Source organism: Anneissia japonica, unplaced genomic scaffold (genome assembly GCF_011630105.1).
Source record: "Anneissia japonica isolate Jap-2015-1 unplaced genomic scaffold, ASM1163010v1 scaffold997_len2565447_cov190, whole genome shotgun sequence".
Taxonomy (NCBI): Eukaryota; Metazoa; Echinodermata; class Crinoidea; order Comatulida; family Comatulidae; genus Anneissia; species Anneissia japonica.
This window is the reverse complement of record NW_022696369.1, coordinates 2,244,200-2,267,010: the sequence shown is the minus strand read 5'-3', so window position 1 is coordinate 2,267,010 and position 22,811 is coordinate 2,244,200. Positions and strand designations below refer to the sequence as shown.

The 22,811-nt window shown below is 33.2% G+C and overlaps 1 protein-coding gene across 1 annotated transcript in view; it reads right to left on the bottom strand.

Moving 5' to 3' along the window:
* Positions 1–22,811, bottom strand: part of LOC117102060 (immunoglobulin superfamily DCC subclass member 4-like) — a 55,132-nt gene that overhangs the window by 17,880 nt on the left and 14,441 nt on the right. Inside the window, exons 3-5 of the mRNA XM_033242275.1 lie at positions 10,700–10,841; positions 2,332–2,579; positions 1,910–2,056 (exon numbers count right to left, since the gene is read on the bottom strand). Coding sequence (XP_033098166.1) covers positions 1,910–2,056; positions 2,332–2,579; positions 10,700–10,841 — 537 coding nt within the window. The remainder of the gene's footprint in view (positions 1–1,909; positions 2,057–2,331; positions 2,580–10,699; positions 10,842–22,811) is intronic.

Genomic DNA, 22,811 nt, shown 5'->3' with positions numbered 1-22,811 from the left:
TTTTAAAGTCGTATTTGCTGCACTTTAAAAATCAATATGAATTTAGAATGTTACTTGCTGTGTTCTTGCTATTGGCATGTGTTTGGCATTAAGAGTGTATTGCACACGCACATTGTCATACTGTACACACGATCAACAGTTTAACAACTCATATGAAAAACAGTGAACTATTGAAAATTTAATTTCAATCCTTTAGCCAAAACACAAGGGCAGTAGAAGTTAATGAACCTGAATCCCAGATTATGGCAAGAACTCTGTGTATAGCCATGGAGGAATAAAATAGATTTAGGAAGTAATTATTTGACACACTGTGATATTTCACTGAAAGTTGCACAAGATGACTAAATGTAATAGTATTATTGTCTGATCATGATAATTTAGTTGGATTCAAGGTTCATAATTATTCTACTAGAGTAAAACATTGGTGATACCTCAATTAGATTTGCTTAGTCATTTGGGGAGGGGGGAGTTTATTTGACTAAAAATTTAACACCACAGGGCACATATTCCGGGGGCGTTCATTCAGTAATCACATTCTGGAAGGGGAATTTATTCACGAAGGTGTTCATTCGAAGTGGGAGGCATTTGTTTGAATAAATATGGAAATGGTGTGCCAATATATCATATTTGAATACATGAGAAAAAAATGCACTCCTAGAATAGTGATATGATTGTTTTTGATTGATTAACATGCAGTCACATGCTTGGTCAACATGTAAACATTCAGAATTTTTCTTAGAACCACACATAGAAATGTTTGGAAAAAATGTAACAAAACTATATTCTGGAAGAATAAACAGCTTTATGACAAAATCAATGTGTGTATGCAATCAGGTATATGATACAACTGCATATTTTATTTAATTCCTTAATTTTTTTGTCTGGTAAAATTTTGTTTAAATTTAATGCAAACTGTATGTGTGATATTGCAGCATAGTATACAGTGGTAGATCCAAGAATTTGAAATTGAGGGCCTTGATAGATAGGTCTAGATCACCCACAACGGTTACAGTTGAGGTTTGAAATCTTATGTTTATGAGAAAAAAAAGTTAAAAAAAGATACATAATGTAAGGACAGAAACTGCGGCAACAAATTTAATCTTTGATAAACATTTGCAGAAGTGAGTTTTTTGATAGGTATGCTAACCTAGTAGTCTAAAAATAAATATTTTTCTTGTGCTAATACTAGAGATAACCGTAGTTTCAAATTTATGATTTCATACATTAGGTTTATGCCTAAAAAGTAGAAAATACACAAAAATATAACAAAAGACCATTTTTAAATCTATATTGATGAGCAAAATGATTGCACAACATTGTCGCATCGCCTATCGTCTATCGATAAGTCTATTCCAGCCTTTTTAGCTCATTAAAAAAATATTTTTCGTTGCATTAAAAAAAAAACTAAAACTAAAATGCAGACCCTCAACTTCAAACATTTTGGGACGGTCGGACGTGGTCAACACAATAATTTTTTTTATTTGGCCTTACTACTGAGTGAATGCAACAGAACTTGATTAATTCTATGTTCTCACATGGCTACTAACGGTTAGCAGGATCCAGATCCTGCTAACCGTTAGCTGCCGTGCGTCTATACAAGAAAATCCCGATCTGGATACAAAAAATATGATGATCGAATCACTGGCCAATAAGAAACTGGAAATTGTAAACGTGTACGTGTGATTGATTGATGATAAAAACGCGCTAACCAATAGCGCTTGCTAACCATTAGCAGTATCCGGATACTGCTAACGGTTTGCGCTAACTGATCGGGCGTTCTCACGCAGGTGCTAACGGTTAGCGCTAACGGTTAGCTCCTGATCCGGATACTAGGGCTCTCATGAGAACCAGGCTAGAATTACCTCTGTTTTTGTTTGTGTGAAAAGGGTATAAGCTAATGAGAACTCACCAAGCAGAGAAAGTTTGTAAACCAACAACACATGTTCACCGTAATCTGTATACTTGTAAATGCCACCGTCACTTGCTTGAGTGCGTAATATTTTCACATACGAATTGTGCACTTCACGTCCATTGACAGTATTAAAAGGTACATTATCTGTAGGAAATGATTTTTAAAAAAAATATTGGATTAATAATATATCTGTAAATATGATTTTCATTAAAAATGGATATACTTTTAATTGTGCATATTAACATTTGATCTCTCAAATATGGCAAGATACTATAGGCAATGTTTGGCTGAAGATGGAGATAAACATAGAAGCATTAGCAATAAATAATAATAGTAGTATTATCTGGAATTAATATCATGAAATAAATTTAACACAAAAACTTTAGTATAAAAAAAAACCAATTCATTCCATAATTTACCTTTTATCCATTTTCCACCTTCTTCACTTTTGAAAAAACTCTCTAGAAATGTAGGTGATCCAATAACAGCTCTTACTTCATCTTGTCCAGGTGTAAATGAATCTTGCCTAATTTTCATAGGCTGGCGGATGTTCCTGGTTTTGCTTGTTCTGTTTCCCGCGATATTGTGTGTGGCACATTGAATGTTGTGTCCATTACTTAGCCTGTCTTCTTCAATGTGAATTATTCCAAAGCCAACATAATGAATACTTAAAAAAAAAAAAAAAAAAACCCAAAAAAATAAAAACTAAAAAAAAAAAAAAAAAAAAAAAAAAAGGAACAGTACTTAATAATCATATGAATTTAAAATTTGTACATATCCTGAACACTAGTGATACTATACCTACAAAAAAAAGAAAGACAAATGGATTGCACTATTATGTCAAATTAGATTCACTAGGAGCGCTTTGGCACAGCGGTTACGCATCTGCTTCTCAACCTCAGTAGCATAGCTAGAAGTCTTGAAATGGGGGTACTGATGGGGGTGCAAAGGTGAAGTGGGGGGGGGCTCAATGATCAGTTGAGGGGCGCTAATTTGCAAAATAAGGTGATTTTAGGTGATTTTTAACTGCTTGACTGTGATTTCTGGGGGAGACGGGGGGGGCGAGTATTTTTTTTTAGGTCTATACACTGTACGTCGACCACTATTATTATTATTATTATGAAATTCCGATTTTTGTCTGTATACACTACAGAAAATTATGCGTAATATACACTACAGAAAATAATGCGAATTACAACTAAAGAATTCCAGTTCCATTTGGCCTTTATAGAAACTTATTACCTGTACCATAGGTTGATTTGTCTAACAAAGATCACTTGTGGGTAATTACATAATAAATTAGATAATTTCGTTCTTTGGCACTAATTTGTTGTTTCATTGTTTTTGAACATTACCAATAACCAACAGCAGGACAAGAACAAATTACATTTTATCATTCCAATAGGCTTTATAAATATAAGTATGTATAAAATGTAGAGAGATTTATTGCATAGAGATTTTTAAACAGAAATAACATTAGAGTATGATATATGTATATATAAGTACTGTAGTTAGTCACACAAGAAAGCTTGTAACACAGCCATTAAGGGATGAATTCTTGAACATGCATGATTTAAAGTCTTGCTCTACTGTATGATATTAAATTGATGGGTCAGTGGATGACCAATCATTTCTACTGTTGATGAATCCACATTTGTGAATATCTTAATAATCCTTCTGCAGCCAACATCTGTTCCATTAATCTTTTACAGAATTTTAATAAATGATTTGCAAGTCGTGATGATCATACCGAATGTGGTGTTACGTCGTGCACAAGTGAACGGCTTGTTAAACGCTACTGCTGGAGAACAGCTATATTCCAGAGCATACCAAAATGTGTCCTTGATGTATAAGAAATTATGACCTTGTATGCATGTAAATAGCTATGGCAGATATTAATAACATAAAGGAAACATATTCAGTGCACCTGGCTGTCAATGGCTTTTATATATAATACATGTTCTACCAGGGTCTAGAAAATTGCTTATTCTTTGAATATCGAGGCCAGGGATCATGGCCTATTTAGTAGCTTCTGGAAATTGAGCTTAATTGATTGGCTTGCCTTTACGAGGCAACATAACCATATATAATTATACTCAACAATAATACTAATTTGATTTTGAAAATGACAGTTGGCAACCCAATGACTCCAATTTCAATTGTAAGGTTTAATTTCTCATTACTACATCTTGAGCAGTGGATTTGTGCACTTTTTAAGTCTTATTATTAATATTGTAATAATCATCGTCTTCATTATCATCCTAACCATCACCACCATTATTTTTAATTGTATTCAAAAGCATTTTAATTTCATCTCTATTTCGTTTGCAGTTGTGCATGTCTATGAATCTATGAATAATAGTAATTATACTTATATAGTAGTAATTATATTGTAAATTATATAATGTATTTCCACATAATGATATAAATTCTTGCAATTAGGTGCATTTTGAATACATTAATTTAGAATAATAACTGCAAATTGAATGTATTCAAAATTGTAATGGTTATTTTTTTAACGTTATAAGCTCCTAATGTAATAATGTAATAAAATTGTACATTTAATTAACTTGATTGATGTGCCTAGCTTATAGGCCTATTGAATATTCAGGAGTAATCCAATGGCTTTCTCTGCACGTGTCTTTAATAGTGTAATAATAAAGTAGTTACATAACCACAGACCTTAATATAACCCCAAATATATGTTATTAAGGCATGCTATTTAGCATGGAGGGGAAACTACACTTTCCAGCATGTTTTTTAAACACTGTAACTCCAACGACATGTAGCTTATTCTGTAACGTGTGAACTAAGAATATTCTAATCACATAGTGGTTGCGAGTATCCCCTTCATTGTCTACACAGATTACAGATGGAGGATGCTCATCAGCGAATCCTCATGGGTATGAGAGATGGTGCAGCCCTGGCGTTTGCTCTCTCCTTTGAGGACTGCGAGACAATTGACGTCACGGAAGAGGTCAGATTACTACGTGACCCCAAGGCATTGGAGTTACCAGGTATGATGAGTGAAGGGGAGGTCTAGGTAAGTCCATCCAGACAGCAGGGGTGCTTGGTAATGCAGCCTAAGACTAACAGAGAGAAACAAGTGTCTTCAAAATAGGTTGGCCCCCTCCCCCCATCCCGCCTACCCACATCCCACACATTTGGTTATTAAATATTTTTTTCAGGGGGCCCTTACAAGGCATAGCCTTATAGTAACAAGATACATGAAAACAATTTACAGTACAGTACTTGGAATGTGTGAAGGCACATAGCAACATTATAACCTGTCAGTATTAATATTTTATATGCTATTTATTCTTGATACAGTATTGTACTGTTATTCTGATAGGTACCGGTATATTGAAAAGGGACTTGTTACCTTTGTTGTCAATCTCTTCTTGAGTTAATTATGAATTAAATTGCAATATAAAAAAACAAGTTTACCAATATTATATAATTTTAAAACTGATTTAGAATACTTTATAATATCCTACTTAAATTAAACACAAAATTGTGATGTCACCAGTGTATTGCTCCATCCAATTTTAACAACAGGCCATTGTTGCTAGGATTAGGATGATTCCTAGATGAGTTCATATTATTGACTTTTCTTATATTCAAATAAAATATTATTGAATGGTCAGGCAGATGAAAAAGAAGTAATTGTATTACCTTAATTGTGAGTATATATTTTAATCAAAAGTTCAATATTAATTAAAATAATATTTATACAAAATTAAGTCAGATCATATTCAATATTCCTATTTTTGGATATTTAAAGTTACTATCAACAAAGAACAATTAAAGTTTGAGGTTTGAAATCATTGCTAGCATTTGCCATTATTCATGTACTGTAAAACCCATTATTTTGAATGATTATAAAATTTTGCAATATCGCCTTCAGGGATTTATACGACCATCAATTTGTCACACTTAGACACCACTTATTAACTTTTGATTTGATATATAATAAAATAAATTAACTGAAAACATATTGAAGCCGACAGTTACAGGAACTGTAAAGAACGTGATACTGTAACGTGTCCAGGCTGCATAGGTTATATTCTGAATAGAATGTAAACAGTTTATAACTGAGTTGCTTGAAGCTAATTAAAAGAGATTTTATCGATCCTTTTGTGGATTTCATTCAAATATAATTTCAAAAAGTCATTACATTACTAGGGGTCCCAAGTTAGAAGACACTTGTGGCAAAGGCAAGCCAAACCAGTCACTCGTTGCAAATCGTGTTTCAGAGAAAATGGCCAAAACATGCTGGAATGTCAAATTTAAAAAAATCTATTTTATTGCACTAAACTAATCTTTACATATCTATACATCATTCTATGCTGTTATTTTCCCCATTTTCAATGTTAAAACAACACTTTTTAAGGATTTGATGATAGTTTCTGCATGAGAAATGCCTGAAATCATAAACTTTGAAGGCTGATTTCTCATACAGTATATTGTTCTTTAAACAGCTGTATGTTTAAACGCTTGTAACTTCATAAGGAAATGTCCGATTTGAATGATTTTTTAAACCATTTTATAGCTAATATTTTACTCTCTAACACTGTATTAATAACTCAAAATCAATTTTTGCGACGAGTGACTGGTTTGGCTTGTCTTTGCCACACTTGTGGGAGATGTGGTTAATTGAGCTTTTTCTTAACACATTCATTTTGCTGCACATGGTGATACTTTTTGGCACTGATCCATATGAGACAATTAATTGGTAATGAAATAGTAAAAGATGGAAATATTATGAATTTGTGGGAGATAGGTTATTTTCCAGGAGATTCTTGCTTGCTTTACTGGGGGCTCTCCCAATTCCAGGGAGACTCCCCTGGGGGGGAATCAGGGTGGGCATGCCTGTTGACCCCCTGTCGTCCGATGAACGACTTGGTCGTCGGACCAACAATTTAAAAAAACAATAATTTGCCTATTCAAATAACTCTATTTTGATTGCCAATCCCTAATGTAGGACCAAATTAAGCCATAAAAACTCTCCCCATGAACCGTAACGGGGATTTTTTTATTCCGGGCCGTCGACCGAGGCTTCGTCGTCGCCTTGGTTCAGACCCCTCCGTCGGACACGTCAGACCCCTTGTCGGCAAATTTCTGGCATCACCACTGACTCCCACGATTTGCGGACACTTATTTTGATATGATTTTTCGATTTGGGCACTGATCCAACTATTTTATCAGATAATGTATTTTCATGATTATGGATGATGTGTACACACTTACAAATCTACATACAATTACGATACAAATCTACATACAATTACAAGCCTGCATACATAGTACACTGCATCCCATTTCGAAATGCTGGATTAACTACAAGTTAAGGATGCAATCAAGTAGCTGTCTTAAACACCAAACTGTCAGTTTAAAGATGATCACATACAGGAGTTTTGATAAAGGCACATATCTAAAAATTATTCAAGATTCAAGATTATTTATTTGGCATCCTTTTCGGAAAAATCAGTTGGTGCATCACATTGCAAAACAAATTGCAAGATTAATACAAAACAACAACAATATAATTATAAGTAGGCTCTAAAATATCTATTTGATATTTTGATTAAGAATTGTAATGGATAGAGGTCTATTTGTTCTACAGGTTTTGTGATGTTAACCTTTTAACCTGAGGATAGCCAAGTAAAAGATGCTTTAGTGGGTGGGAATTCTGTTAAGTTGCTCTTTAATTTATCCATAATTTTAATCTCACAAATATCATCTAATTGTCTGTTTTGTTGTAGATTTTTTTCAGCCTGATTCATGATGCTTTGTATTCTGTTATAATCAATTTTTCTTAAATTACCAACTATACATTACTTCCAAACAAAAGAGCGCTTTCAATAACAGAAGAATAAAAAAAGCTCATTACATATATCAACATTGAATGACCGCAATTACCTTAAGAAATGGAGGTGTGTCATACACTTCTTATCAATTTTAACTTATAATCAATCTCTAAACCTAGGTCTCTATGATGTTTAACAGTCTCAGTCTAAACAAGGGATACAACATTATTATTTTTGCCTAATAATAATAACATAATTAAAGGTATTAAGGTAATAGCATAATTCAAGGTACCTTTCTAGCGTTTTGAGCTACAATTTTTTTAAATAATATATTTAATTGGTCACTGGTACTTTTGTATATTTGTGGCAAAGACAAGCCAAACCAGTCACTCGTCGCAAATCACATTTCAGAGATAATGGCCAAAACATGCTTGAATATCAAAATTGTTGAAATCTATTTTATTGTACTAAACTAACCTATATATACAGTATCTATACATCATGCTATGCTGTTATTTTACCCCATTTTTAATGTTCAAACAACAATTTTTAACGATTTGGTGATGGCCTCTGCCTGAGAAATACCTGAAATCATAAACTTTGAAGGCTGATTTCTCAAATATTGTTCTTTAAACAGCTCTATGTTTAAATGCCTGTAACTTAATAAGGAAATGTCGGATTTAAATGATTCTTTTACCATTTTATAGCTCTCAATTTACTGTTTAACTCTGTACTAATAATCAACAAATATCAATTTTTGCGACCAGTGACTGGTATGGCTTGTCTTTGCCACATTTAAAGATACACCATCAGTGATAAAATGCGGAAAACTTAAAAAATACAAATGAATTAATTAAAAATACAAAATGGCTAATGAAAGACACAAATGAATGGTGAATAAAAAAAAAGCTTCTTAACTTTTAACAATGCATAGCTGATAATGGCCAAATGTAATTTTAATGCAAACAGAATGCACATTGAGGTTTTTTGTATACAAGTTCAACTATTAAGCAATTGCAGTCAGGTTTTGAGTACACTATAGGAAATATAAACTGAGGAGCCATTATTTTCCTCCAAAGGCCTAAGGCAATTTTTGAAGGAAATAATGGCTCCTTAAGGCCAACTCAGACAGCGTCGGCCGACGCAGCCCGACCCGATTTATCGTCGGGGACAGTCTTAAGCCGTCGTGAGAAATATTAAACACGTCTAATATTCTACTACGCGACTGCCCCTGACGCACACCATCGCGTCTGCGTTCAACTCACACAGACCCGACGCGACAACAAATCGCGTCGGGCTGCGTCGGCCGACGCTGTCTGAGTTGGCCTTAAGGCTTCAATTTCCATAGTGTAAGAAATTACTTGACTAAAATTGCGTCAGTTGTGACGTCCATCACCTTTATATGGCCCTTTAATGGAACTGCTGGTTGAAGAGCGGTTGCCATATATTTATAAATCAAACTGTCGGTTGGGAAGGCCGTTGCTGCTCATATTAGAATGATTTGTTTAATAGATTAAAATGTATTTTAAATATTATTATGAATTACTTCAGCATTGTCTTATTTTTTTCAGTTCTTATATAAGTCAATCACCTTGTTATCTCAAACCATTATGCCGTCCTAAGTTAAAAGCCTTGTTTAGGACAGTCTAGGATTCATTCATGTTAACCAGCGCCGTAGAGCGAATTCCATTCCATGCCTAGCAACATATTCCATTGCGATGTATCACCCCAGCTTTGAGCTTTTTGCACATGAGAGGCTGATTCCAGCTGGAGTTGGATTTTATAATTTAGATTTTATAAGATGTGTCTGTATTGTCTATTGATGTTTTTAATGTTTAATTGTAGGCTACCACTTTCATTAACTAAGTTTTACTTTGATATAGGAAGGTTTGTATTTATATGTCAGCTGATTAACCAACAAGGCCTCTCTGCGCTTGCCATTATAATATTATTGTTTACTGGACTATACACATGGAACATATATTCAGCTCCCTAGGAAATACTCCATAACGTTTGCAACAGGGGAACACTGAAATTCAATCAGGTAGCAACTCAACTAATACTCTTACTAGGCAGTGGCAGATCCAGAAATCCATTTTCATTTCCATTCTAACATGAAATTAAAAAAACTAATCTTGTATCTTACTTATGCAAAGTATACAACTGAGATTTTTTTCTGAAGATAGTATACTGTATATGTTTAAAATACTTTTAGATTCAGTTCAAAAAAGACTAATTTTTTTTTGTCCAATATGGAAATAGTGAGTATATTTTTAAGCCTTTAAAGTTTATAAAAACATTAGTTCTTCTACAAAGTTTAAATGTTGCTCATGTCAGGCGTAAGCAAGAGTTTTAATTTGTGCTAGCCATTGCTAGGCTCTATGAAACAAACATGTTTTGGAAGGGTTTACTGCCATAATCAGTGTGTAGATTACAGTCTTATTTGGCTTATTATGTATATGGAAATCTAGTTCTCGTTCTAGTTGGCCCGTGACCTGGTAGATCGTAGGGGCATATATGCTGAGGAACAGTGCACCAGATTACTCCATGCTTGTCGGTCCCTGGCTATCTCTAGGAGTTGACAGTGTGACGAACCTGACCATTTCCTGATGTTGTGCTGCCAGGTCGTTTTTGGCTGTCCTCTCCTTTTGCCTTCAACGGAGCCTTGGAGGATGGGGTAGGGGAGAGTCTGTGTTGCTCTTGTAATATGGCCAAACCAAGAGAGTTTACATATGGAAATATTGCAATCTTATTTGGAAGAGAGTGCAGTTACACGTAGTACTATTACATGAGTCAAACCATACCAAAGGTTATGAATAAATATTCTTATTCATTCAAGAACAAATAAGGAAATGAACTAAATCAAATTAAAAGTCAGGCTTACGACTGACATGAGTATCATATACCGGTAGTGTCATGATTGTTTGAAAGTTTATATATACTATATCAAACAAAATGTTTATATAGTTGAACTAACCTGTTGCGGCCAACTTGTTCTTCAAGCTTACGTCCATCCATCAACCACTCGACAGTAGGCTTTGGAAATGATGCTCCAACGAGACATTCCAAGCGAGCTGTCTTTCCTTTGACATGGTAATTCAGGTTAGGCTTCACAACAACTATATAATAATTATAACAAAACAATAATTATAATAACTGTTTATTTGATTAAAGTTTATTTGATTATTTAACATTGATTTCTCACAAGGTCATAGTATTAAGAAAAAATTTTTAACCTGGAAATGTAATATTTAGATATCGACATTTTATTTTTTTTTATTGTTTGTAATAATATTTATGAAAAAATAAATCCTTGATGTGTAATTTAGTATGTTTGTATTTTGAACCTTGGAAAATAAGTTTCATTTACTTTGTATTTTACAATAAATCAAATTTGAACTTAAAATTTTTAATCTTTAGAAGTTCTATTGAGAATTCCACTTTCACCACAAACAGAGACCACAGTTTAAAAGGTTACCCTCCTCACTGACACCAAAATTTATCTTCAACAATAGTACACATACTAAATCAAAAGTTATCCTAACTTAGAATAATGTCAAGGAAAAAAGTACTTTTCCTTACCATCAACGAAAATGTGGAATGAACTACTTAATGAATTAAGAAATTAACTTTCAGAATTTCAAAATATGTCGATACATTCATTCGAAAACAAAATTACTACCTAAATGTATTTCTTGCTTGGTTTATATAGAGTATGTGTGTATATATATATATTTTTTAAATTTTTGTTAATCAATTCTATATATTGTATATATTTTTGTTATTTTGAATCTGTACCACTTTGAAAATCAGTGCAGAATGAAGAAAGAATAAATAAAACTAAATAAATAAATAAATAACATAGCAAGCTTAATTGATTACTAGCCAACACTTACCGCTACTGAATACAAATCGGTAAAAATTAACTTTGTCTTGTTTCAAAAGGCCAATGGAAACGACTGACTTTAGGATAGGAATTAATCAAGTTCAGGTTTGTTTACTAATACACACAACTTCACCATCAACTAGCAGAATATTTTATTGATTTTTTTTTTGGGTGATTCCACAGTTTCACTTCACAATATTAAAATTATGATATTTAAATTTCTACAGGGGTCTGCACCATTATATAACTAATCAATTCCAATTCATGGACATACTCCACTCAATACATTAATTATTCCAACGTAGAAAAATACTCAAGGAAAGAGAACTTTCTGATACCGAGCATTCAGTAAACATTTCCAAACCATTAATTAAGTTGATTTTTAAACCTTTTAATCTCATTTGTGCATTGTATTTTTATTGTTTTACCTCTTTTATGATTTCTTTCATTTTCTCGTTCTTTCTGTAATTTGGTTAAATTATATGTTTGCTAAATGTGGACCTCTAGGGAGACCAGTACATCAATTGTATTGAAATTAGCATTCCACAATAAAGAAAGATTTGCACTATGTTTAATTCTCCTTGCTGGAAGAGCCCACCAGAATCCCATATGTCCTGTGGGTTGTCACAACTAGGTGGGCCTGCCGCAGCAAGCATACTTTCTCCTAGAAATGCATTGGAGAATTTGGTCGCTTGGTAGCTGAAAAGGACTATTCAATGATCATTGAATAGTCACTAAAATAACCATGGAATAGTCACTTTATTCAAATCCCATGTGACCTGTATTTAGCCAATCAAATTAATAGAATATATATATAGGTGATTTATAGTTAAGTAAATGCATCTGCATACACATTCCATGAATTTATATCAAGTTACATTTTTAATTAAAATATATTGAATTTTTCAAATTTTATTGGCTGACCACAAACAGCACATCTGTTATTACGGATTATTATAATTATTATTTTTATAATATTATTATTAATACATTTCAGATACATGATGAATGAAAATAAATATACCAAGGTATGTTTTTAATTTTAGATAATATTTATTATTTATGAAGAGTGTTATCTATTTTTCAAAACTTTCAACTTTAATCACAAAACCTTTTAGTTTTCTTCAGAATGGCCGTCAATGTTTTTTATGCAAGGGCATTATACTCTATAAGTTATACAAGTTTGTGATTTATGAATGTTACTACGATCATTACTAAAAATATAAAATTGGAAAAATGTGATTGTTACTGATGCACAAGACAGAGACAGTTCTTCTACTGTTGAATATTTGTTTGAACTATTCTACTGATTTGAGTAAACTCAAGACTAATATGTCAGCTGTCTGCTGCTCTTACAGAGTTTTAGTTTCATTTTTTTTCTCTTTTGATAGTGCTTTTAAATTTGTTTAGTTAGATACCTCATGTGAGTTATGTACCGGTTGACATTTGCGCTTTAAACTGCATGTAAGCAGTACAGTGATGTGAGTGGTTATCATGGTTTCTTTTACATGTTTACATCACACCAGGGGCGGATTTAGCTGGTCCTGCTCCCTCCCCCAACTTTTAAAAAGTAAAAAAAAAGGGGAAAAAAAGAAAGAAAAAGAAATTATTGATCGCCCAAAACGCACAGAGGTTATTTCCAGGCGTCTAGAAAACAAAAATTTCCTGTATGCCCCTGTACCCACTAGGGTAGTGTTGTCTCTTGATCGGCTCCTTTCAGACATATCTGAATCCACCCTTGTACAGCATCTTTATTCTTTTGATAAAAACATCTGTAGTTTTGTAATGATTTGAAAGAATTGTATCTAGAATCGAATAAGAACAAATAGAATTTTTACCAAAATATGTACAGTATTTAAGTTAGCCCTCAATGATATGTTTATCAACGTTCCTGATGATAACATAGTATTTTTATTCAAAATTGTTTGCAACGATGGCCCCCTGAAAGCCTTGTTCATTCCCATTTTCTCAATTACATCCTGTTTGTGCTTCCTCCTGATTTTTGAGGCCATAAATTGATGGAAAGAGTTACTGCATGCCAATAAAAAATTGCCTTTGTATGTGACATGTTCTGATTTTTTAGCTCTTATTAACATAAGCTATGTTCTTGCTTGCCTAATCTAATATGTACTTTCTTTATGTCTGTTGTATCCAAATATGTATCCATCAGTAACAATTTATAATTAGATTTTAGTAGGAATGAGTACTGTATTGGTTTTTTATGTATGTAAGTTAGATAATTCAACATGTTTTAAACTGTTGCATAGAAAGCATGTTACAGATGTACATTCATTTTATTTATGTAAGTTTCATTTGGAAACTTAGTATTTTAAAAAAATCCCAGGTTTTTAAGTGTCATTAAGATTTGATTTATCGTTACAGTTTCAAGTAAAAAAAAAATATTTTAAAGGTCAAAATTTGTTTACATAGAATTAATTTCATCCACAAAAATGCCAGTCTGCAACACTAACACTTTATATGACATTATTAAATAAGGTAAAGAAACACCTAATTAAAGAGGTAAAATTCATAACTTTATGGCAGTATAAAAATGTTTCTTGTTTTATATCTACTAAGGATCAAACCCCTAAGGAGTACAGAAGTTCTGTTGTCTATCATTTTAAATGTCCAGGCTGTAATAGTGGTTATATTGGTAAGACAGATAGGTGCTTAATAACTAGACTTAAAGAACATTCTTCACGATCTGATAGTGTTATATTTGATCATGTTAAAAACTGTGAGGCATTCCAATATGTTTTAGGATTACAGGGTATACTTGAAAATGATAATGTCGTCTGTAATGTAAGTAATAAATTAGGTTCAATATTTTCTAGTACTAACATTATTGACAGCTCCCGAAACTGGTCTATCCTATTGTTTAAAGAAGCGTTCGCTATACATAGACTACACCCTTTGCTTAACAATGGGCTCAGAGCTTCAAAAGAGCTTTCTTTGTTTTTGTAGGTATCTTTGATCATTAGAGTATGAATGCTTTGATCTTTTGTTTAAATCATTGCTATGTCACCTACTAGAGGTAATGTTTTGATTGGTTAAACACTTTTGGTACTAGTGCATATAAGCTTGCTAATATGGATAATTTTTTCATTCCTGATGATGACATAATTAATGTCGAAATATTGAAAGGTGATTAAGTCGCAAAACTTTATCTACATTTGGTAAACTAAGTCGCAAAACTTTAGCTTCGTTCAGGGACGTATCCAGGTCCAGGGGGGGAGCCGTGGGAGCCGCGGCTCTCCCCCTTTGTACACAGTGTTAAAATTTTAAAGCTTATTCTTGAGCCAATACAAATTCTTTCCTGGGATCACTCAAAATTAATACTTCTAAACATGTTAATATGCATCAGTACAAGTTATACATAGGCATAATAGAACACATAGGCCTAAGCGTGATTTTAAAAAATCTTAAATCCATAAATCTCAGGCCAGGTCTTTTAAGATACATCTAGATGTGTATAAGAGACAGCCTCAGCTCCAACCATTGTGGGGCTGAGGTGGGTGTCAACTCACAAAATTCCCTCCCCCTCCACCTTTCAAAACAGATCTGTGCCCTTTCCTGGGTATGACATTAAACTCCATCGAGTCGGCTCCTAATGTACCGGTATGTCTTAGTGACTGCTGTTTGTTTTTAGGATGTGATCTGGTTTTTCATGTCCATTTTTCGTGATTATGACTATTCTGGATAAAGAATGTTTTGAGCAGAGGTGGATTCAAGGCCCCCCCCTCAAAACCCCCCCCCCCCACCTTCATTTGTTTAAGGAAAAAAAAAGAAAAATATATTCAAATTGAAGTATGAGAGTGTAATTTCCAGCCATCTAGAGATGCCCTAATCATAAATTTTCTTACCTCAGCCCCAACCATGGTGCGGCTGAGGTGGGTGGTTCCTCGGTCTGTGAAAGTCCCTCCCTGGTTCACCTCTCTTTCGAATTCCTGGATCTGCCACTGTTGATTTATTATATAATTATTTTTGCGCTTATTTATAATGCGTTTATTGCAATTTTCACTTTATCCTCTCAAACAGTCCTAAGAACGTTCAGAGTGCGCTACTTCACAGGGGGATTCACCCCCTTGACCCCGCCGGGGTCGTACATAATTCGCATAACGGCTCCCCCCCTTTCAAAATCCTGGCTACGTCCCTGAATGCAGATCTCATTTCATTACCCTCGCCTTTCCAAGGAGAGGCGAAAGGTATTACAGTAGCGCCTGCTGTCTGTGTGTCTGTCTGTGGTGTGTTTGCCCTTCTGGGTGCATAACTCAAAAACTACTGGACTGATTTACATCAAAGTTTTACACATTGACAATATTACATGTAATTTGGTGCTGGTCGGAAGTAAAATGTAGATTTCAGAACGTAATTTATATATTTTTCGGTCGCATCTGACAGAGCCAAGTCTAGCGGATCGTTCGACCGAGTCATTTGGCTGGGCCAGACTGACTCAAGCAGATCGACCGTGGACCAACTCAAGTGAATCAACCATGTGTCAAATTCAGGCCGGCAGACTGGAAGCAGTCCTATTGATGGGCTTGCCACCTGAGGCCTTATTTGGCGGATAGATTGGAGAAGATGCGAATTTTAGAAAGTTTTAAATATTTTCTGGCCGTCTATCTCACAATCTAATGTCCCAATTTTATAGGTAAAAAATAATTGGGAATAATATTAAAATATGAAAAAAGTATTCTATAAGTGCACAAATAATAAATAGTTAATAATAATAATTATAGTAATAATAAAAAATAATAAAAAAACAAAAAAAATATAACAAAAGAAAACAAGAGCGAGATTCGAACCTCATACAGTCGATTAACTTTACACATAATACGTGTACCTTTATCACTCGGCTACACTTCACCCGAAACAAATGTATAGTTAGTAATATTTCACCCCTATAATACAATAACAGCCAGCGGATCGAGCGAATCAACTATATACATAGATATGGCACAATAGGGTGAGGGTTTATAATCTCAAATTTTCTTGTTTATTTTTGCTTTGGTTTCAGAAATTATAAGATCCATAGAGAAATTTCTTTGAAGTAAGCAATATTGGGTAGACCAGTTAAGATAATGCACAACTTCTCCAAGATGATTTAGGTCTTTTAGCAGATTGGTCATTGAAATGGAAATTATTGCTTAATCCTGAAAAATGTAAAACCCTTACAATTTCGCTCAAGAAAAACACAATTGTCTATGATTATGCTCCAAAAAGATTTGGTAATTTGCATCAATTCTAAGCTGACTTTTAGTAGGCATGTTGACTTTATTGTTGCTAAGGCCAATCGAATGCTTGGAATGTTATGGCGTTACTGCCGTACACTCGATGTAAATACTAAACTTGTATTGTATTGCTCTCTTGTCAGATCAGGTTTGGAGTATTCTTCAGTTATTTTTAATTCAATGTCTGCCACAAATGACCAGCGCATTGAGCGCATTCAAAACAAGTTTTTACGATTTATTGGAACTGGACATATACATAATTTGGATTCATTGAAAAAGCGTAGACAGATGTTGACCTTGTCTTTTTATATCGATGTGTCAATTCATACTTTTCGTGTAATATGTTCCATCTAATTCCCCTTAAAGTTCCGCGTCTCAACATGCGGAGACAAGAACTTTTTAAACCTCCAAATTGTAGAGTGAACGCAACAAAAAATGGATTTATCAGTAGACTTACTAATTTGTATAATTCTATCTCTAATGCCGAACACACTTTAGATATTTTTCATCAACCTTTAAAATCGTTTAAAAAGAAAGCCTACCTACTTTTATAACAATATTATTATCATCACAATTAATTCTGATATTATCAATTGTATTTACTTTGGTTTGCTGTTTTTTATTGTGTGCTATTTTCTATTTTTATTGTATTCATTTTAATGGTTTATAATGTAATTTCTATATATTGTACATAAATATTTATATTGAATTTTATGAATCTTGTAATTGACATTTTACGCTGTTGGATGGAATGAAATAAATAAATAAATAATGTGTATTGGTCCATATAATATAGCAATTACTTTTTTTTTAATAGCAGTAAAATACCAAAATAAATAAACACTCAACACTAGAAATTTTTTATATTTTGTTAATATATTTTGTAAATGGTAAAGTTGTTTATGAAAAATGTATATATGGCATAATTTAGAAAATTCAGAGGCTCATCTGAACCCCAGAGGGCACAAAGATACATTGAGACTTTATTCATCCCACTATGGGGAAATTTCATGGCTAAATATATTATGTGAATATAACAAAATGCATTGTGATGATGGTAATGAAATTTGATTTGCATTTAAAATAAATATTATAAAGAACGTACAGCTTGTTATTTATTAGTTGGCCAGCAAGTCTTAGAGCTTTATATTTATGTTGGCCGTAAACCAAGTCATCTACCTCTGAAAATTTATTACCAAACACGTTGTAGGCCTAATATCATTTTCCATACAATAAATAAATATTGTTCGTAATAGTTCATCCTGGTCTAGGTGAGCGATATCTAGGAGTCTTCACCTGTGGAAGAGTTCATTTTTGATCTATTGTAATCAAAACCGTCAATCAAACTTCGATAACCTACCATGGGTATTGACTCACAGGTACCCTTATACTAAATAACAAGTTTTATTTTTAAACAATTTTTTAATACTGTTGGCACAAGGGCAAAGATACTAGATAGTGAACATTTCTAGGTGACAATCCCTTCACAAGACAAACACATACCAAATGCTTTATATAGATTATGTCTCATTATGAAGGATAAGGGAGTGGAGATGTTATGGTCATGAGAAAAAATGCTACCATGAGAGGAATTGAACCCAGGACCCTGGGACTAGAATGCAAGCATCTCAACCACCACTCAACTCCACTCCAAAGCTATTCAACTCCACTCTAAATTTTTAAAACTAGTAATTATTTGTTAATAAACATTCTTTGATCACGTATCAAGGGTGAAACAAAATTATCAATATACATATCCACAATAACAGGAGCTGAAATGAACCATAGCATCGGGATAACCCCCTACTCTTGCGAAAGATGCAATGGATTCTTTAAAGTGTACATGAGCCAGGTGTGCACACCGGACCTCTGGTTGTAAGTCCTTATCCGAGATGTCTTAGTTACACCTACCAAACCCTGGACAAGGAGCGACTCAAGCCAGCACCGATGTTGAGGCTGTAATTAGCGGTGCCCCTATCTTACCACGGTGCCCCTATTTTGTGGTAAACCTTTGCAGACACAATGTTTTCATAATTATTTACAATTTCAAGAGTTGTACAAAATATTCGTTGAGAGACACAATGAAAGTGACGATTATAACTTGGTGAAAACTTGCATATATAGTTACTTCTAAGCTTTGAAGTAAAAAGAACAGTTATGCACTGGGTAAGCATTGTGTGGGCACTCATCTGAAGCAACACGCATATATATTTGTACGTCTGTCCTTCTGAAGGCTGTCTGAGAACATTTTATTTTACTTTTATTTTATTTCACTAATCTTTTATGAGGGTGGTCCATCCAGCCAGAGCTGATCATTAGGGACAAGTTAAAAAGGAAATATAATAGATAAACTATGAAGTTAAATAATAATGTAAGCAGAAGAGAAAAAGAATACAGGAAAATTAAAAATATCAACTGAAAAAGAATGAACTGAGAAAAAAATTAATAGTACACCAAGTTTTTGGCCAGCCTGAAGAGAGAGAGAGAGAGACAGAGAGAGAAAATAACTAAACCAGAGAAAGAGAGATAGCTGTACATGGCTTTATGTTATCTAATGAATCACCTATGAAGATTAGTGATTATATCTGCTCCTCTTCAACTGATTACTACAGTAGATGCATCGTTATGGAATATTCCCATGGGAACTGAGTATGTGCTTAACAGGCATTTGTTCTAAACAACAGGGATAATAAAAAATGAAATATCTACCAGTATTTACCATATTACCATATATATGACTAATATTGTTATTACATTTTCACTTTACATTGATGTTTTGATATGCACAATGAGCCTTCTGCTACAGGTGAAAATTTCCTGTTAATGTTTTTATTCTTGTTTTATTCAACATCATAATAGGTACACAGAACTGAACTGCATTTAGATTTACGTCTCTATAAAAATTACCCAAAAAACAAAGAAAATTGTATGAATTGGATAAAAAGTTCCCGTACATATCATCAGAAAAAATTTACTAAATATTAACTACAGTATTTACGATTAAAATTTAGAACGGAATAGAGTTAATGTGCAATAAAAAAGTACATAAGATTCAAAGCCCAACGTACAAATACAAAATACAAACACATTTGCTAACACTCTTTTATACGATGAATAAATTGATTGCGGTTGATGAGCTTATAGGAAGGCTTAATGTCCTGAGGTTATTAGGGAGGCTTAACCTCACTGAGGTTTCTGGGCTGCCCCTGGTCCTGCCCATTTATGCTTCCATTAGTGAATTCGACCTATCCGTTGGGGAAATTGGCACCTCGATAGGGGACAACCTTGGGCAAATCCTGGTGCCACCACTATCAAAATGTGAAATACAGCAAATAAACTTTTTTTCTGCTAAGTTTTAGAATTCTAAAGATCTAAAATTACAAAAGGCCGCAATAAGTTGTTTTAATTCAATTCGATGTAACATTTATTTACTTCTTTTTCGCAAAAAATATAACCAAAATGATAAATTTGATAATATAATAGTAACATGCAAAACAAAAAATGAAGAAGGCAATAAAAGGAGAAAAAGTAGAAGAAAAAACATAGATAGAACAGGATGAAAAAAGACTTAAAATCAACAAAAAAACCAGAAACGCAAAACAAACCAAATCAGACCGACTACTGTAAGTGAGGTGGCAAAGCGAATGGGAGAGATAAAAAAGTATTTTTTAAGCTAAAAAAAAAAATTATTGGAATTAGCATTTACTAAATGAGATGATAAAGAGTTCCAATGTTTGGTTTGATCTATTAGCCAGTGGCAATCTGAATGGATCATGATTTAAAATTATCCATTGCGTGCATGTCGTCGCGATGCGTTCTTCATAGAGTCGCGTCGGCCGACGACCGCCCCCCGGCTTAAGATGCAGCAACAGAATACTTTATCGGAGCAATCGGCTAACTCAAAACAAGTAGATCAATTGTTTTTCGAGATAAAATAACATCAGGAACTGATTACTATATAGAATCATCATGCTTAGCTGGATACATAGTAACAAAGATACAGATCTGTTTATAGACCATTGCAATAATAACATTGACTAATCAGTTAGCTATGTTTTAAAATCTCACTTGAAATGAAAGAGGCTAATTTGGAATACTGTATTAGTATTAGCTATCAATGTGGTTTCCTTCTTGGTACAACAAAATCGATGAGGATAATGAAAACGGAATTTCCTTTTCAAAAAAGTAGAAACCAAGTTTCAATTATACAATATAACTTATTTAAATATATCCTATTCATAATACTTAATTTCTTTGATTATAGTTCTGCAATGAGACATTTTAACTTACAGAACATTTACACCTATTATCTAATAATTCACTATTGGTTCCTTAGTTAATAGTAAAGAAACAACCTATACAGTTATTATCAGTTATTATAATAAGTAGGTCTATTTCTTTATTCCTACTTATGATATTGTTTTTGACTTTATGTCATAATTTCTATGCATTTTTTCAATGTAAATGTAACTTTTGTTTTTTGTTTGACCATTATGAAATAAGAAAGTATAATACATACTCCAAGTATTGAAATACACGCCATCGTGTTGGGATTCAATATTTCGACATTAATTATGCCATCATCATTTCCTGATGTGACATAATTAATGTCGAAATATTGAATCCCAACACGATGGCCGTGTATTTCAATACTTGGAGTATGTATTATACTTTCTTATCTGAGATTAATCAGTGGACCTTTCGGTTTTATGAAATAAATGTTCTGACAACTAATTAGCTGAGTGTGAGATAGCTCCTCTTTGACTTAATGATACCCCTAATGAAATGATTTGTTCCATTGCTCTGGTGTTTTTTCCTACTGGTAGTATTTCTTTTTTTCGAATGTGGCATAGTCGTTGGCTACTGTTTTTTTTTTTTAAATATCTGTGGTATTTAACAATACAATACAAAGAGTTGTACAGTATAGCATATGGTCTTGGGGTGATTAACATTGTGTATATGTCATAAAGCTAGCGATAATTCACTCATTAAGATTGTGCGGTTAAAGACATTTCTAGAGCAGTCCGCTTCAAAACTGTTTGTATAACCAATCATCAAGAGAAAACTCCTAAAAGATTGTTTAAAATATCCTTATATTAACTAATTATAAATAATCCTCAATCTCTGTTATTGAGTGTTTTCATTAGGAGGCTTGGAATGAAAGGTATTAAAGCACCCAGTGATTTGTTTTTCTTCAAGTTGTAAAGCAGCGTTATGAGGCAGGTAAAACTGCTACATTACTAATAATGACCAGCTAAAGTGATCCCCAGGGAAAGTACATATATATAATGTCGAGAGAGTAGACTCAATACGAAAGTAACTGCATGCTATTTCTCTGCCGAGAAATGGCATTGGTCTGCAGGCATGTCATATTCTTTTGAAAAATATCAGTTCAAACATAATTAACATTAGTATCAGTACCAGGGAAGCATTATTCTCCTGAATGTATCGATTTAGACTAAATTATACTACATACTGTATCTCCAATTCTAAAAAAGAATCTATGTAAGAATTAACTAGAGATGTGTATAATTAGGCCAAAAAAAAAAAAATTGTTTGTTTGCCCTTCTTTTTAAAAAAATGATAAATAGGGGCAGGTGGAAAAAGTTTTTTTTTGTTTCTTAATTTTTTTTTCAATACTCATCAGATGGAATATAAGTAACACACAGAGGCCTAGAATGACAATATCTTACATCTGACAACATTTAAGGCTAATATTTTGGGATAGATATAGATAAGACAATGGGTCGTGTCTCATATTATTTGTTATATTTTTATTATTCATTATTTTAACTTGACTCGCATAAATAATTTTGTTCGAACAACATTTCAGTTGTGCTTCGCAGCACTTCACTTGCACTTTGCAATTTCTAGTTTATATATAACATTAATATTTTCATTGGATGTTATCCAAATTCATGGTATGTTTTATACCATTATGATTAAATACAAAAACATATGGTAACCTTAGA